The sequence below is a fragment of the Scyliorhinus torazame genome, chromosome 2 (assembly GCF_047496885.1).
Source record: "Scyliorhinus torazame isolate Kashiwa2021f chromosome 2, sScyTor2.1, whole genome shotgun sequence".
Classification (NCBI taxonomy): domain Eukaryota; kingdom Metazoa; phylum Chordata; class Chondrichthyes; order Carcharhiniformes; family Scyliorhinidae; genus Scyliorhinus; species Scyliorhinus torazame.
The window spans coordinates 332,153,198-332,172,109 of record NC_092708.1 but is presented as its reverse complement, the minus strand read 5'-3'; the positions used below and the strand labels follow the sequence as shown (position 1 = coordinate 332,172,109).

Genomic DNA, 18,912 nt, shown 5'->3' with positions numbered 1-18,912 from the left:
CAATTGATTGTTGGATCTCCAAAACATATTCATTGTTCTTTGATTTTGCATATCTCTGCTAGAAAAATCTTAGAGCTACAATGTTTGGGAATAATTAAAGTACCTCCTTTGGGAATCCGCAATGCTGTTTAAAGTGCAAGTGTTGGAGCCTTGGAAGGTCAGGGTTCAAATTTAAATCCCACTAACATTTGCAGCTAGTCCATGATGTGTTGGGTGTTCTGGATCACCAACAGGTCACCAACACTTGACGTGGTGCAACTCTATTTTATTACAAAGTTAACTATTTAAACGTACTTGAACTGTGGGTAAATATGACACCAGCTTTAACCATAGACCTTTGCCTAGTCCTAACCAGGTGATGCACTCAGCACATGGTGAATGTCTGTGTTTCAGGCTGTGAGCTCTGTGTTCCGAGCGGGCTGCTATTAGAATGAGCGGGAACTCTGATGTCCCCTGTCTCTATAGTGCGTGTGCTCTCACTGATGATTGGCTGCGGTGTTGATTGGCTGCGGTGTTGTGTATGTTGATTGGTCCCACTGTGTGTCCATCAGTGTGTGTGTGTCTGCACCATGATATACTGGTGTATATTATGACATCCCCCCCCCCCTTTTATATAAAAAAATATGCCTGCGTGACAATAAATAGTGTGTGGTGAATGTTCCTGACTATGTGTGTGTGAATTATTTACAGGACTATGTACATAAAACTAAGCTATTTACATGGGAAGGTGCCTGGTGCAGAAAAGCAGTGTGTCACACCAATAACGAGATGAACATTTATATACAAATCACTTGAACGATTAAACAGAAGAACATAACCAGAGAATCCATTAGAGGGGCCGTTTAGCACCGGGCTAAATCGCTGGCTTTGAAAGCATACCAAGGCAGGCCAGCAGCACGGTTCAATTCCCGTAACAGCCTCCACGAACAGGCGCCGGAATGTGGTGACTAGGGGCTTTTCACAGTAACTTAATTGAAGCCTACTTGTGACAATAAGTGATTTTCATTTCATTTCATTTCATTAGTGCAAAGTTCACAAATTAAGTCTCTGAGGTGGGCGACGAATTCTGGTTGACCGCCTCATGGGTGGGTCAGGAGCCACCGGCTGAGGAGCGGGCTGGACTGCGTCGGAGTGAGGAGGATGCAGAGTAACCGGAATCTCTGCATAGTCCAGGTCAGGGACAACATGAGGGTGTGGCACTGGCAGAGGATCACGTAGCGAGCACGGAATGAGACGAAGGGCACGCTGATTGCGGCGCCGAATGGAACCATCCGGTAGATGAACCAGGAACAAGCGGGGAGCCACCTGCCGAAGAACCACAGCAGTTGCAGACCAGCCACCATCCGGAAGATGGATACGGACGTTGTCATCTGGAGCCAGAGCAGGGGGATCAGCTGTCCGAGTGTCATGAGCTGTCTTGTGTTGTGCACAAAACAATTGCATTCGTTGGAGGACCGGAACGTGGTCGAGGTTTGGAACGTGATTGAGGTCTGGGACGTTAATGGACGGCACCGTCGTCCTCTGGGTGCGACCCATGAGCAGCTGGGCTGGCGACAGGCCCGTGGACAGCAGGGCCGAGCGACAGGCCAGCAGGGCGAGGTAGAAGTTGGATCCCGCATTGGCAGCCTTGCAGAGGAGCCGTTTGACTATGGGGACGCCCTTCTCCGCCTTGCCATTAGATTGGGGGTACAGGGGACTGGATGTCACGTCCGCAAAGTTGGACCATTCCTGGCTTGCGAAGCAGGGGCCATTGTCCGATATCACAGTGAGTGGGATGCCGTGACGAGCAAAGTGTCCTTACAGGCACGGATGACCGCAGACGATGTGATGTCGTGTAACCGTACCACCTCCGGGTAGTTCGAAAAATAGTCTACAATCAGAACATAGTCGCTGCCCAGCGCATGGAACAGGTCGATGTCGATCTTGGATCAAGGGGACGTGACCAACTCATGGGGCTGTAGGGTCTCGCGTGGTTGGGCCGGCTGGAACCGCTGACAGGTGGGGCAGTTGAGCACTGTGTTGGTGATGTCGTCATTCATGCCGGGCCAGTACACTGCCTCTTGGGCCCGTCGGCAGCACTTCTCCATGCCAAGATGGCCCTCGTGTAGCTGTTCCAAGACGAGCTGGCGCATGCTGTGTGGGATGACGATGCGGTCCAGCTTCAGGAGGACACCATCGACTACCGCCAGATCATCTCTGATGTTGTAGAACTGCGGGAATTGGCCCTTGAGCCACCCGTCTGTTAGGTGGCGCATGACACGCTGTAGCAGGGGGTCAGCCGCAGTCTCGCGGCCAACTTGGACGAGGCGTTCATCCGTGGCCGGTAGATTGGAGGCCACGAAGGCCACATGGGCATCAGTCTGGCAGATGAATCCCGCTGGGTCACACGGGGTGTTGACTGCCCTGGACAGAGCGTCGGCTATGATCAGGTCTTTGCCCGGGGTGTATACGAGCTGAAAGTCGTATCGGCGTAGTTTGAGCAGAATGTGCTGGAGGCAAGGCGTCATGTCGTTCAAGTCTTTTTGTATTATATTGACCAGCGGGCAATGGTCGGTCTTGACGGTGAATTGGGGAAGGCCGTACACATAATCATGAAATTTGATGACACCGGTCAATAGGCCTAGGCACTCCTTTTCTATCTGCGCGTAGCGCTGTTCCGTGGGGGTCATGGCCCGTGACGCATATGCAACGGGGGCCCATGATGAGGCCTCATCGCGTTGCAGGAGCACTGCCCCAATGCCAGATTGGCTGGCATCTGTCAAAATTTTTGTGTCCTTCGCTGGATCGAAAAAGGCCAATACCGGGGCCGTGGTGAGTTTGGTTTTGAGTTCTCTCCATTCACGCTCGTGAGCAGGAAGCCATTGGAAGTCTGTGGTCTTCCTGACCAGGTTCCTGAGAGCTGTGGTATGAGAGGCGAGGTTAGGGATGAACTTCCCTAGGAAGTTGACCGTGCCCAGAAATCGGAGGACCGCCTTCTTGTCCTCTGGCTTTTTCATGGCTGCGATGGCAGCTATCTTCTCCGCATCCGGCCGCGCACCCAACTGGGAGATGTGGTCCCCTAGGAACTTGAGTTCTGTCTGGCCAAAGGAGCATTTGGCTCTGTTGAGGCGTAGGCCCTGCTCCCGTATGCGTTTGAACACGCGCTGGAGGCGACTGATATGCTCCTGCGGGGTGGTGGACCAAATGATTATGTTGTCAACATAGACGCGAACACCTTCAATGCCTTCCATCATTTGTTCCATGATCCTGTGGAATACTTCTGACACCGATTATGATCCCAAACGGCATCCTGTTGTAACAATATCTGCTAAAAGGAGTGTTAAAGGTACACAGTTTTCTGCTGGACCTGTCTAGTTGAATTTGCCAGAATCCTTTCGAGGCGTCAAGTTTGGTGAAGAGCTTGGCCCGAGCCATCTCGCATGTGATCTCTTCGCGCTTGGGGATTGGGTAATGCTCCCTCATTATGTTGCGATTCAGATCCTTTGGATCAATGCAGATTCTGAGCTCGCCAGAAGGCTTCTTGACGCACACCATGGAACTGATCCAGTCGGTTGGTTCCGTGACTCTGGAGATCACTCCTTGGTCTTGGAGGTCCTGCAGCTGCTGCTTGAGGCGGTTCTTAAGGGGTGCTGGGACTCTGCGAGGTGCATGCACCACAGGCGTGGCGTTCTGTTTGAGTAGGATCTTGTAAGTGTATGGAAGCGTGCCCATGCCTTCGAAGATGTCACGGTGCTGGTCGATAATGGCATTGAGTTGCGCCCTGAAGTCCGCATCCTGGAAGGCGGACCTGTGATCGGGAGAGAGAGAGTGTACTCTTTGAACGAGATTTAGCAATTTGCATGCCTGTGCGCCAAGCAGAGAGTCCTTTGAGGAGCTCACGATTTCAAAAGGAAGGATGGCTTTTCGTGAGTTGTGCGTCACTTCGAGTTGGCATGAGCCGGTAGCAGGAATGATGTTACCATTGTAGTCCACTAGCTGGCAGGCCGATGGGAGAATGGTTGGTTTGACACGAAGGCTTTGGAAAGCAGACCACGCCATGAGATTGGCGGAGGCACCAGTGTCCAGGCGGAATCGTATTTGGGGCCGGTTGACCGTCAGGGTGGCACACCACTCATCGTCTGGATCAATGCTGTATACCAACAGCGGCTGGTATCTTTGATTCGGGGACAACCTGTGTTTCGTTACAACACCAACTCGAAAAGGCGCCTTCGGGTCCTCGGTGTCACTGCTGTGTGGGAGGTCGGAATCGGACTCGGTGACCATGGATTGAATTGCCCGAACATTCCTGCGAGGCTGGATGAAACAATGTGAATTGGAAGGCTGAGCTGCTCAACAGCAGGTAGCAGAGTGGCTACGTCTGCCACATCACAGGCATTGTCGAGATTTTGCGGGGCATTGCCGCTTTAAATGGGCGGAGCCACAGTTGCCGCACGTCGTGACGTCAGCACGTTCGCTGCACCACCGCGCATGCGCGGTGCGGTCCTGCGTTGTGCGCGCCTGCGCATTACGTTCCTCCGCGTCACCGTCCCCTCATTTGGTGCGTACAAGCGTGGGAGTCCGCGAAATGGCCGCCTTCATCCAGGCTGAGACCCTGGAGGTATTCAATTACTTGGACCCATTCCGCCTCGGGACGTTGCCGCGCCGTTTCAGCCGCTTGTATATGGGAGTACCGACTGGTGACATTTTCATGCAGGACACAAGTCTCGATGGCGGTCGCTAGGGTGAGTTGCTTAACTTTGAGGAGCTGCTGACGTAGGGGGTCCGACTGAACACCGAAAATGATCTGGTCGCGTATCATGGAGTCGGAGGTGAGCCCGTAGCTGCAAGATTGCGCAAGGATGCGGAGGTGCGTTAAAAAGGATTGGAAAGGTTCGTCCTTACCCTGCAAACGCTGCTGGAACACGTAGCATTCGAAGATTCACCTCCACGCTGAAGTGAGTGTCAAATTTGAGGAGAACCGTCTTAAACTTCGTCTTGTCTTCATCATCTGCAATGGTGAGAGACTTGAAGATGTGGATGGCATGGTTCCCGGCCGTGGCGAGGAGAAGAGCAATTTTTCTGGTGTCCGAGGCGCCCTCCCTGTCCGTGCCTTCGAGGAAGAGCTGGAAATACTGTTTGAAAATCTTCCAGTTGGCCCCGAGGTTGCTGGCGGCGGACCTGATGTGGAGCGGCGGCGGGCTGATGTCCATGTTGCAGGATGACGGAATGCTGGTGGAAGGCAGATCACTTGCCGGTAGGTCTAAGAAGTGCTGGTACGCAACCACTCGTGGTACCATGATGTGTTGGGTGTTCTGGATCACGTACAGGTCACCAGCACTTGAAGTGGTGCAACTCTATTTTATTACAAGGTTAACTATTTAAACATACTTGAACTGTGGGTAAATACGATACCAGCTTTAACTAAAGACCTTTGCCTTGTCCTAACCAGTTGATGCACTCAGCACATGGTGAATGTCTGTGTTGCAGGCTGTGAGCTCTGTGCTCCGAGCTGGCTGCTACTAGAATGAGCGGGAACTCTCCTGTCCCCTGTCTTTATAGTGCGTGTGCTCTCACTGGTGATTGGCTGCGGTGTTGTGTATGTTGATTGGTTCCACTGTGTGTCCATCAGTGTGTGTGTGTCTGCACCATGATATACTGGTGTATATTATGACAGTCCACATGGGAAATGAGGTTTGTCAGGATCCTCCCGCTGATTAAGGGAAAATTGACTTGACAGATTACGTTTCTCCTCGCAAATTACCAAAGAGTCAGAATCTAAATACTTTTTTGAAACAGAGGTGGAGTGTTTAGCACTGCGGCCTCACAGTGCAGGGACCTGGGTTTCACTCCAGCCTTGGATGATTGTCTGTCTGTGTGGAGTTTGCACATTCTCCCTGTCTGTGTGGGTTTCCTCCGGGTGCTCCAGTTTCCTCCCACAGTCCATATATGTGCAGGTAGGTGGATTGACCACGTTAAATTGCCCCTTAGTGTCTAATGTTGTGCAAATTAGATGAGATTATGGGGATAGGGTGGGGGAGAGGGCCTATGTAGGATGTTCTTTCGAAGTGTCAATGCAGATTGGCCTCCTGCACTGTAGGGATTCTATGGAGAAAGGCGGGTCATCTTAATTCTGTTTATCTTAGGGGTGGCACAGCAGCACTATTGCTTTACAGCTCCAGGATCCCAGGTTCGATTCCAAGCTTGGATCACTGTTAAGCAGAAATATGCAAAATTAAAGAACGATGAATATGTTTTGGAGATCCATGTTCTCCCCGTGTCTGCATGGGTTTCTTCCTGGTGCTCCGGTTTCCTCCCATAGTCCAAAGATGTGCAGGTTAGGCGGTTTGGCCGTGCTAAATTGCCCTTAACTGTCCAAAAAAGGTTAGATGGGGTTACTGGGTTACGGGGGTAGGGTGGAGGTGTGGGCTTAAGTAGGGTGCTCTTTCCAAGGGCTGGTGCAGAGTCGATGGGCCGAATGGCCTCTGCCTGCACTGTAAATTCTATGCTTCTAAAATCTATGATAAATCAATTGGTAAGCTTGCTATTTTGCTGAAATATGTATCTCCTTTTCTCTTTCGCATATTTCCCTGCAACGTATCTCCACTTCGTTTTATAACTTGGAAACTATGTTTACTGGCAGCCTGAGTGTGGATTCACTTCAATCAGATGCAATCAACCTATTGGAAGGTCTCAAGATGATTGGTCGGAAGCTCAAGTCATCTGCAGATGATATAAAATTACAGTTTGACAAACCTATCCAGGCAAGTAAGACAGCAACTGTAAATAACTGAGGTTTAAGCTGCCTATTGTGAAATTTTAATTTTTTCAAACTGTAATTTCAGGAACGCCTATCTGCGACAAATAAACTGAAGGAACTTCTGGAAGATATTGAGTCCGAGAGAAAGAAACTTGCTGAGTATTTTTGTGATGATGTTAGTAAATTGTCACTGGAGGAACTATTACTAACCATTAAAACCTTCAGAGACTCTTTCCTCAAAGGAATAAAGGTAATTCTTCATAGCTTTAGTCTAAGGCATAACGTCTTCCATATGTTTAGGCTCGTAACTTCCTGGCTGCCCAGCATCGGATTTGGGAGGTGCACCAAAGAACTGTTGGACAAAACAATTTGTTTTCACCCCTCCCACCCTCCATGTCCCATCCACTTACTTCAGATACTTGCCTTCTCCCTGGCCTGTTATTTTGAACGGGAAATTTAAGCTCACCTGCTTTATCACCGCTAGTGCTGGTTTTTTTTTAAAGAAAGGGGGTGATTTCTTCTTTGTTTCACTTATTTTGCACTTCAACGCTGAAGCCTGGATCTGCTGTGCTGCCTGAATCTCACTCAGCCTGGAAGGAAGGTTGTGCAAGACCAGTGCATAAGAAATTTAGTGCAGGATGTGGCCCCTATGTGTTGAAGACCTTAATTTCAGGATCTCTTGCAGTAAATTCTAAAATTGTCAAAACCGAAGTACTAATTTCAGAGTATTACTTTTGATTTAGTAGCTGCAACTATAAAGTGCAGATGTTTTATCACATTAGTCAGATATTTTATATACCAAACCATGTAGAATAGTTTTTAAAAGTATACTGTGCGTAATATTTTTTTCTTATTTAATCTTCATCCATGATGTCCCTCCACTTATTTATGATTAAACTTGATAATTAATTTTCCCACATTGCATCGTGCATCACAATTGGAACTTGATCCTATCTCAACTTCATACGTCCTGCAGATGTTTCTGGATAGCAATCAGAAATGGAGGTTAGCTGGTTTTGCTCTAGTTCCCTCCTCAAACCTCGGGCTGAACTAGATTGAATAGTCTAATTCAAGCCAAGATAGGAATTGGGATATTTTCGGTTCTGTATAACTCATCCATTCATTATATAAACGTGTTCAGCCTTCGGAGGAACATAATGGGGTTTAGGAAAGACCCTCAGTAAATATTTTATTGAAGCTCTACTTTCAACGCCCTCCTACCTTGCATGCATTTAAATATGCTTATGCAACCAATATTTAAAGGACTAAAGTGCTCATGCTTCCTCCTTCACCCAGTTGAGGACTCCTCTTTAATTAGACCATTTATGGGGAGCACTGGATCTCCCAGTGGCACTTGGGCCAATCTGGGTATCACTACATGCCCCCCTGGGAATTGATAAGGTCAGAAAAGTGCGACAGGCAGTCAGAGTGACCCCCTTTCCCTATCCAATTGATCTTTCGCATCCTGAATCTGCGTCACTTGTTTTGTCTGAGCCCCATTATTTCCTTGTTGATGCTGGAAAATAGTTTTTTTTTCCCTCCCCCATCCTCCGTGTTAAAGGAAAATAAACTCCGAAAGGAACAGATGGCAAAAGCAGAGAAGAGGAAACAAAGGCTTCGAGAAGAAGAAGCTAAAAGGCAAAAAGGAGAGAATGGCCAAATTAGTAAGTGTGGATCATATTGGGCAGTTTTATCTTCCTTGATTCAAAGACTAACTTTGCACTTTTAAACCATTTTATCATTACTTTCTTAAATAGATTGTGCCAAAGCAGTGCAGTGGTTAGCACTGCTGCCTCACAGCGCCGAGGACCCAGGTTCGCCCCGGGTCGCTGTCCATGTGGACATTGCATATTCTCCCTGTGTCTGCGTGGGCCTAACCCTCACAACCCAAAGATATGCAGGGTAGGTGGATTGGCCACGCTAAATTGCCCTTAATTGGAAAGAAAACTAAAAATCAAATGGATTGTGTTTATTTACTACAGCAGATGTTAAGGAATTGCTCATCAAGCACCAATGTTAATATAAAATATACCAACATGAAAATGATGATCCAGTTAACATCATGATGAATTGCTAATACAAGTCTCAGTGAAACAGTTTCTCCATGTATTGCTGGTTTTGTTTTGACTCGAGAGCATGTATCTGGTCTGAAATCTTGTGATATAAGTTTTAATATTGCAGAAGTCCTGGTAAATTGTGACTGCTTTTGTTTTATAGTTCATAAATCACCAATAAAGCAAGAGGAAGGATGTATTATTGACGCTCTTCTGTCAGACATAAGGAAGGGTTTTCAATTGAAGAAGATTGCTAGGAGCAGGTGCCAACCTCTGTCTGCTCCAAAACGTTCTATTACTGAACCAAGTAAGGGGAAGATATCACTGAATAAGAGCACATACCTGCCTGCATCTGGCATCAAACTGTGAGCTTGGCTTGCTTTTGTTGAAAATGGCTGTATTCCCAAACTAACCTGATTGTCACTTCAGCATTTCTCTTGGTATGTGATGGTATTGGTTACCTAATTGCACCTGTAACTTTCAATTCTTATCAATGGGCAAAGAAAGCCTTGCACAATCTGAAAGGGTTTTAAGAGATTAATTCCATCCTGCTTGATGCTTAATATGCTACAGTATATGTGCTCCAAAACTGCTTGCTGAAATGGGTGGATCTATGCATAGCTAACTAAAAATTAAATACAGGCTTTGGGGAAGCTTGAATTGGTATGCCTTTACAAATCTGTCAAATCATTTTAACCCAGTACAGAATTGCATGGTAGTTTGAATCCTTTGAATAGGTCTACCTTACTCCAGAGCTTTTATGTACCGTTTTGGTTTATTTAAAAGCTGTGTCCAATGGAAAATTGACTTTTTCTTTTCAAACAAAGAGAAACATAAACCATTCATATTTTGCATTTTCTACCATTAATCTTTTTGAGATCTAAAGCAAAATGACAATTCGTCTTGACTTACTGGCCAAGGGCACTTGCCTCATTCCACAATTAAAACTGATTGCAATTATTTGCTATAATGGCAAATTTATTTTTGTGAGGTTTACATTGTTTGCAGTGGAATTGCTGTCTTATTTTATCTTTTTTGATTCACCGATGAATGCAGAGTAGCTTTAGGCTGGAAGACTTTAAGCACCATTTTGAATATTGCATGCTGTATTCAGGTAAGGTAAGGTATCACATCGGGATACAAAAACTCTAATCTGGCTCAGGATATGACTGGAAAAGATTTGTATAATGTTTGTGTGTCATTTTCAGTTTCTTGTGTGAAATATACACATTCTTGGTTACACAGTTTGGTGTGGTTTTCCTATATCATCATGACAATGTATTACTGCCAGTTTTACCATATTGGCTCATATGTTTGTATATGTGCCTTCAAATCTAATTTCAAAGTGAGGTATATCACTAGCCTATTTATTTTATTTTTATATATAGCTGAAGTTTATGTTTTCCATTCATGTTTTCAGCGTAGTTTAAGTATGTTTAGAGGAAATTACATATATTAACATTTGCGCAACCGTTGCTTCTCCAGCATCCTGCTACATGACTTCTCTTCCTGCTACATTTATCTGTGATCTATTACATGTAGCAATTATGCTTCTTTTTTTTCTGATTAAAGAGAACGTTTGGAAAGATTTCTCCAGAGCGGATCAAGGATTGTCTTTGAGATTTCAGTCAAATTAAATATATTTTTATGCACTGATGACTTGTGTTGATAGCAGTTTTATTTTTTTAAATGAGGGTATTCAACATTTCAACAATTTAAAATAGCTCTTATCAGCAAAAATGCAAACTCTCGCTTTCACAGATACACAATCTTATAATCCTGTGTGTGTTTACAGACCAAAGTGCCCCGTCTGCAGAAGACGAAGAAAAAGCAATGGCTCCTCCATGTACATCTTTGTCAAAAACATCCGCTGCTATTTCTGGTCCCACGGCGGAGGCAGTCACCAAGCAACCACCTGCTGAAGAGTTGCCTACACACGAGGACGCCATGCAATATACTATACACCGGTTGTCTGCTGAACACACATCCGGCCCTGAAACCAATGCAGCTGAAGTGGTAGCAATATCAGTACATAAGGCTGTGACTGACAAAAATCCTGACCTCCCCATAAGTGAAATAAATAAAAATATTTGTATAGAAAGCCCCAAGTCTAACTCAGAAATAGTATTTACAAAAGATGAACACACATCCGGTCCTGAAACAAATGCATCTGAAGCAGCATCAGTACATAAGAATGTGACTGATAAAAAACCTGACCTCTCCACAATTGAAGTAAATAAAGGAAATATTTGCAAAGAAAGCCCCGCATCTAACTTTGAAATATTATTTGCAAAAGACCATGAACAGTTGAAACAGTACCACAATGAAGATAATATCAAAGTGGGCAGAAAGGAAGAAAATCTCTCTCATGTAGATGGGAATTTATCTAAAGCTGTTAATGATAGAAACTCCCAAAATAAAGATGATGTCAAGCACTTTGACCCTACACTTACTGTGCTTGATCCAGGGACCAGTATAGCCACTGATCCTATACTTACTGTTCTTGACCCAGGGGCCGGCATAGCCACTGACATGACAATGTCACAAAATGTGCGGCAAACCATTCCTGACACAAATCCTGTCACACATCCTAACCTGAGTCTTGAGCACACTGGCCATACATCACATTCCATAAGATCAAGAACTGGTTCGACTAGATATGCTTCACGCTCATCTTCAACAAAATCATCTGCCAGGAACTCCATAGATGAAAAAGGTAAACGAGTCAGAGGTAATCTTTTACATTTCTTCCAAGCCCTTCACTCCATCAATAACACCCAGAGCATGTTGCATTTCCAAAAATAATGAAACGTGCAAAAGCTGAACTCCAATTAAAAGGAATGTATTTTCTTTGTTTCCAGTGCAGTACAAATCCAGTTTGTAAATCTACATTACCTTGCCAGAATCATCTCGTTTGAACAATTCCCTCCAATCCAGAGAGTAGGTGGCCAATGAGTTGTGTTGTTATCCCTAGGGAGCCTCACTGATAGCGCACATAAGGTTTTGGTGTGCCCCATGCCTTACAGCCCATAAATGGATGGATGATTGAGGAGGGTGTTCACCTTGATAATGTACCAGTGTTCGGTGGATAATCTCCTTTACCGGTAGCTGTGACTCATCCTGCAAGAAATAATCCTTTCTACACTTTTGTCAATTGTATTTATTTCAGCACACAATATCAACCAGCAGCTGCTGGTCCATGAGTGCACTGTATTTAACACAGGGGCTGACATAGTTTTTTTTAAGAGAGGTTAGAAATCAAAATGTATAATCGGGTGGCAGAATGGTAGATAAAAGTTAGTTTTGAGAAATATTGCATATTATCAGATCTCTTATTTATCTTCAATAAGAGCCGAGGTCTGGTTGATTGAGGTGTCTAAAAATACAACTTTATTTATTAATCATTGACCTTCATTCACTTACATAAAAAATTAAATCAAAACGTTGATCAGAATAATACATAAACTGATCTGAAAAGAGTTAAACAAAAGCATAAGGAAATTAGAAAATCAATATATGGTTCAGAACTTCATTAAAGCATAAATTTATAAAAAACTTTAATCATGAAGTCTCATTCTCAAAGAAATTTTTATCAATGGTTTAAACCCTCATTTACTCTCATTGGTTTCTAATTATCAGCTGAGGTCCTGATTTATTCAAATAACTTAGTGTCACTTAGAAAAAGATTTTTTAATCCAGGCATTGGTCATTACTTAATATTTACTAATTTCTATCAAATTAATTAAATTTCTACGTGCACCCACCACGTGCGGCAATCTTATAAAGATCATGGGCTGGATTCTCCGTTGGCAAACGGCAATATCATAATCAGTAATCAGGTGGAGAACGACTCTGATGCACAAATCGGGGCCGGCGGCGGTTTGACACTGGTCAGCCATCCTCCGCCCCCTCGGAAATGGCATCGTCGGGTCGCGCACCATTGCAACAGCATTGGCACGTCATCGGCCAGCCCTCCAAAGGGCCAATTTCCCGATGGCGCGGGACACGTGTGGTCTCAGCCGTGCGGGAACCCAGCATGGTGGCTGCAGACTGTGTCAGACTGGTGGGCTGTGGGACCGCAGGTGAAATGAAATCGCTTATTGTCACAAGTAGGCTTCAAATGAAGTTACTGTGAAAAGCCCCTAGTCGCCACATTCCGGTGCCTTTTCGGGGAGGCTGGTACGGGAATTGGAGGTGCTGGATTGGATCCGCACACGGCCCGCGCCATGCTGTATAGCATGACCGCCGCATTTTCCAGCCATTTTTGGCGCGGGAGCTGGGTGTTTCACCCGGCGCCGCTGCTCGCCCCTCACCGTTCCCGGAATCAGTGAGGCGTCAACACCGATCATTTTCATCGTAAACCTCCCGCAAATTCTTCGTTCGAGCCGGCACTTATCCGTGGAAACAGGGAATCCAGCCCAAGGTGCTTGCGTTATCCTTGCTGTTGTTCAGGCTTTGATACATTTTCTTAACTAAATGTTGCTGTTGCTAAAGCTGTGATGCATTTTCATTACTGAATGTATTGAAGAACAATAGTTTGTTTATTATAAGGGGCTTTTATGCAACATTTCATGAAACAATGTTACATTCCTGTATAGTAATTCTTATTCATTATCTGAAACAGTGACTATCTTTCTACATTGGTCTTGTGGATATTCCATTCTCTGTTTCTGCATTGAATTAAGAAATGTACTGTATCAATTCTTAAAGGCACCAAATAAATCAGTGAAGCAATAATTCAGTGAATCAATAAATCATTAGTCTATCATTCCCCCCTTTTGATTATTCTAAACAAAAATAGAATAGATCAATTACAATAGTAAGAAGTAAAGCAAAGAGAAAGATGCCATAAAAATAAACACATTTACAGTTATCTCGGTTTAACTTCATACCTTTTAACGGTATTATTATTTCAAGGTTTTTTGATGTTTTTGACATTCTTTTACAGAAACATTTGATTGTCAGAAATACAAGATATATAGCAAAAATAACAAAAAAGAACATGACTAAACCTTGCACCATTGAAGCTCCTAAGAATCTCAACCACTCAGTAGCCCAACTCCAAAGAGTGCTGGTTGCTTACGATTTTCAACCTCACTTTTATTGTGTTTTGCCAAATTAGTGATCTCTTTGGAGCTATCTGGAATACAAGTACAACATTCTGATCTAATTAGGGCACATGTCCCACCTTTCTCAGGATCTCAGTGGAAATTTTGACTGAGGCTATGGAAGTATTGTTAGCTACCTTTTCTATGATTACTGTTATTTTATTGAACTTTCTGGCTACCTTAGCATCCCAATAGAAAGGAATGAACTGAGCAAAAAATCTGTCTTGTGTAGTGAGGGCACGCTTACTTCTTACCCCATTATCTCTGATAAAGAAGGGGAATGATGAGTAGCAGGCATTACATACCCAAATAACATGACCCTGACCAAAAACGTTGGTGCTTAGGGTAGACCCTATTGTTACAAACTAAATGAGTACCATAATAAGCAGTAAAGTGAGTAATATCTTCTAGGTACCAGCGGTCTGAGAAGTTCTTACTACTGGAGGAATTGTATAGACCTGTCAATAGGGAGGAACCAAAAGGGGCTTCTGCTAACGTTGGAGTACATTTGTAGCTCTATTTACATCAAAATAGTGTGTACAATTACTATGTCCCATTTCCAATCCCTTAGGGTGACGACTTGTCAAACATACTGATCCTTCAGATTAATGGTAGCTGGAAAGTTACGATGGGGAGGATTCTGGTTCCGATTGGAATTAAGTTACTGCCCTGAAAAGGTAGTCAATGAATAACCTGCAGATCTCCTCAACTGAACCCTCATTTTTAGGTAGATCCAAAATTTATTTCTTCCACATGTATTGACCCCTTCGCAAATTTGAGAGGAACGGGCAGTACTTTCAAAAACATACCATTCTGGTGTCTCAGAAGTACTAAAAGGAATAGACAAAAAGGGAATACATTCTCCTGAGTGGATAGGAATTGCAATACATACCCAACACTTAAGAAACATTAAAATCTTTGCCATATATCTTGGACATATAAAGAGAGAGTGTTATCATTTATATCCTTGTGAGTTAACCATGCTCTGTTGATCTAAAAAAACAACTAAAAATGAAAATACTGGTTAATATTTTGCAGGAAGTAATCTTAACCATAATGAGCTCTTTTAACATGAGAAGCGTAGATCGAAGATTTCTTTCCTCGGACTTTCACAGCTGATGGTGTTGTAAGCAGCACCTGATAGGGTCCTTCACAACTGGACTCCAACGGTTCCTTCTGCAATTTCTTTACATAGACTTCAATCCCTGGTGTAGTGATCTCTCTATATCAATATATATCATCAAGAAATGTAATTCTAGTACAGTCAATTGACCACTAGATGGCTCACTGTCAGGACCGAGAAGATTGAGGGGTGGGATTCTCTGATCCTGAGGCTAAGTGTTGACGCCGTCGTAAACACCGTCGCAAAACGTTTTACGACGGTGTCAACAGGCCCCCAGGAGCAGCGATACCGAGCCTTACAGGAGGTCAGCACGGCACTGGAGCGGTTCACACCGCTCCAGCTGCCGATACCAGCCTCAAATGGGTGCCGCGGGTCTGCACATGCATGATTGCGCGAATGCGTGGTGGCTTCCTTCTCCGCACCGGCCCCGACGAAACATGGCGTAGGGCTACAGAGGCCATCGCGGAGCGAAAGAGGCCCTCAGCCCGAGAGGCTGGCACGTCGATCGGTAGGCCCCGATCGCGGGCCAGGCCACACCGGAGGCCCCCCACTGGGGTCGGATCCCCACCCCCAACCAGGCCACCCCGAAAGGATGCACGCCAAGGTCCTGCCAGGTAAGACCATAAGTGGACGGCGCCGGCGGGACTCAGATTTTTTTTGCAGCCATCCCGGGCGGAGAATCGCAGGGGGGGGTGCTGCGTAGACTGGCCCCCGACCGGCGCCGCGCCAATGGCGCCGATTCTCCGCTCACCGGAGAATCAGCGGCCCGACGTCGGGACGGAGTCGCTCGATTCGCGCACGGCCCAACGATTCTCTGGCCCGGCATGGGCTGAGCGAATCCCGCCCAGGTTTCCCACTCTTTCTTACTGGAGTGTTTATTGAGGGTTCAGAGAGAACATATATAGGAAAGCTAGAGAGAGAAGTAATTATTTATCAAAGTATTGGATTGTATAATTTAGTTAGTTAGATTTCTGATTGTTCATTTGTTTTGCTCGTTGAGTATTAAATAAAAAGAACTCACTATTATTTATATTACTCAATAAATTAGTTTATCTTTACAAGAAGACTACAGCTCATTTCAACAACTCGGCTGGTTCAAAAGAGTAATATGTATATTACGCGAAGTAATATAACATGGTACCAGAATAAATTAGGCTTTTAAGAAGGACTAGTAAAGGAAATTTGAACAAAAAGCAAGAAAAATCAGAATCAACTATACGACTGGTGAAGTCATCGCAATTTCAGAATCATCGACAAAAACCGGGTTTCGATGGTCCAAGTGCAAACTCCCAGACATCTAAAGACCACTGGTAATCTCAATTTAAATTGAAAGTTGTTTAAAAAACAACTTCAGCTCCATCTAGAAGCTAGTGATTTACACGCTGCATCTGAAACAAGACGGATCGCTTTCTTCTGTCCCTAGCAATTGAAATATACAATTCGTATATTTCTGGTGAAGATAAGTTGAAGATTGAACAAGTAATTGCGAAATTCGATGGTCATTGCAAAATGCAAACTAATGAAATTCTAGAAAGATTCAGATTTCACAAGCGAGTCCAAAACATTGGTGAACCGGTGAATAACCTCATCACAGATCTCAAACTCTTAGCTCAAAATTGTAACTATGCTGATCTTCCTGATTCTCTTGTAAGAGATCAAATTGTTTATGGGATAACTGATGATACTGTACGAGAAGCTTTAACTCGGCAAAACGATTTAACGTTGAAAATCAAGATAGAAAATGCATTTCCAGTGAACAGACCAAAAGTCAGTATTTAGAATTTTATCCCAAGGAAAAATGTACGAAAAGCTGCCACGAGGCAGAGAGAATAAAAATTGTGTCACAAGCAGCACAGAAGACTGTACGGAACAGCAGCTGCCCAGCGCATGCATTCTCCAGCTCCGGACATGCGCACTTCGCACAGAAATGCGAGACTCTGCAAAAGAGTTCTGCGCATGCGCGAACTTCACTAATATGTTACGACGACAACGTGATAACGTGTCATAGGTGTGGCAACGTCCACTTAAAGGGAAACTGCCCTGCTTTTGGTAAACGCTGTTTGAGATGTTCCAAGCTAAATCACTATGCTTCTCAGTGTCAATCATCCGCAAGTTATCGTCCTCCTGCACATAAAAGGAACTACAATGTGACAGCTGTTGACAAAGATGAACAAATAAATACTCAACAAGATTTCACACAAGATGATGACATTTTCTCGTTAGAGAACACCTTCTTTGTTGGAGTGGTTGAAGCATCCATAAAAACTGATCTGCAAGCAAGCACAAATGATCTTCAAGCAACAATAAAAGCACTGCAAGAAAATAAAAAGGATCTTCAAGCAACAAAAGATCAAGAAGTCAACATCGTCAGCAACGAATGGGTGACTACTGTACATATTAATAATGTTCCAACCTCATTCAAATTAAGTACAGGTGCTTCAGCGAATCTTCTTAATTCCAAAGATTTGTCTATGATTAAAAATCACCATGATGTAATTCCTCCAGAGTGTTCTTTAAAAGATTATAATGGCAATCCCATTTTCTCGCATGGCTCGTGTTATTTAAATGCCACCAATAGGGACATTCACAAACAAATCAGTTTCGAGATAGTGGATGACACTCAATTGTCACTATTGGGTGCTCAAGCTTGTAAGGATTTGCAGCTCATTCAAAGAATTTTCCTCAATACTTGTAAATCAGCTACACTCAAAGAAGACATCCAGCAACTTTTACATGAATACCCTGATGTGCCTCATGGCATGGGAACACTGCCATATCAGTACAAGATTTTCTTGAAAAAGATGCCAGGCCTGTAATACATCCACCAAGACATATATCTGCTCCTCTCAGAGAAAGACTGAAGACTGAACTAAGCAGATTGCAAACGCAAGGTGTCATATCACAAGTAACACAGCCAACAGATTGGGTCAGCTCACTTGTCTGTGTAAAAAAAAAAAAAAAAAAAAAAAAACAACGGGTGATATTAGAATCTGTATGGATCCTAAAGATCTCAATTGTAATATTAGAAGAGAACACTATCCAATACCAAAGAGAGAGGCGATCACATCAGAAATGGCCAATGCCAGAATTTTTACCAAACTTGATGCCTCACGAGGTTTTTGGCAGGTGCAGCTGATGACTCGAGCAAGCTCCTCTGTACCTCCAATACACCTTTTGGGAGGTATTGTTTCACCAGAATGCCCTTTGGAATAATTTCTGCATCAGAAATATTTCATCGTATAATGGCGCAAATGACAGAGAATTTTGAAGGTGTTTGTGTTTATGTAGATGACATAATCATCTGGTCTACAACTCCAGAAGAACACGTGAGTCGTCTTAGAGATGTGTTCAAGAGAATACACCAGCACGGTCTAAAGCTGAACCAAGCTAAATATTAGCTGTTTGACTTTCTGCGACACGACATGCTTCAGTTAAAGTTTTTAACTCGGCTTGCAGGGCTGATGTTCCCGAGGTAACCTTCCCTTTGCCATAATGGTATACAGACTCGTGACTGCAACACCCTGCTTTCCGAATACCATTTTCAAGATGACCCATCTGTAAACAAAATCAAGTCTGGGTTTTGTAACTGATCTTCTTCTATCTTGCGTGCCTCTTCCATTTCCTCTACTATTTCAATACAGTCATGTTCTTCTTCTCCCCCCTTTTGCTCCTCAGGGAGCGGGAGCAAAGGTGACGGATTTACTGAGCTTGCCTTTTGGAAATGAAGGTTAGGTGTTTCCAAAGCTGTTGTCCATGTGGTCCATCTGGTTGAAGTGATTTGTGTAACACTATCCATTGATAGTAACACATGAACTGTATGAGGACATTTGATGGTAAATGTTTGGTCTGAAACACTGCCTGCAGTGAGTGTTACAGCTTTGCATGTGGTGT

At 44.2% G+C, this 18,912-nt stretch overlaps 1 protein-coding gene across 1 annotated transcript in view; it reads left to right on the top strand.

Moving 5' to 3' along the window:
* The window catches only part of inf2 (inverted formin 2), a 102,112-nt gene extending 88,585 nt beyond the window's left edge, over positions 1 to 13,527 (top strand). Inside the window, exons 17-21 of the mRNA XM_072489851.1 lie at positions 6,620 to 6,740; positions 6,822 to 6,986; positions 8,298 to 8,400; positions 8,954 to 9,097; positions 10,586 to 13,527. Coding sequence (XP_072345952.1) covers positions 6,620 to 6,740; positions 6,822 to 6,986; positions 8,298 to 8,400; positions 8,954 to 9,097; positions 10,586 to 11,595 — 1,543 coding nt within the window. The 3' untranslated portion in view covers positions 11,596 to 13,527. The remainder of the gene's footprint in view (positions 1 to 6,619; positions 6,741 to 6,821; positions 6,987 to 8,297; positions 8,401 to 8,953; positions 9,098 to 10,585) is intronic.
* The last annotated feature ends 5,385 nt before the right edge of the window (positions 13,528 to 18,912 follow it).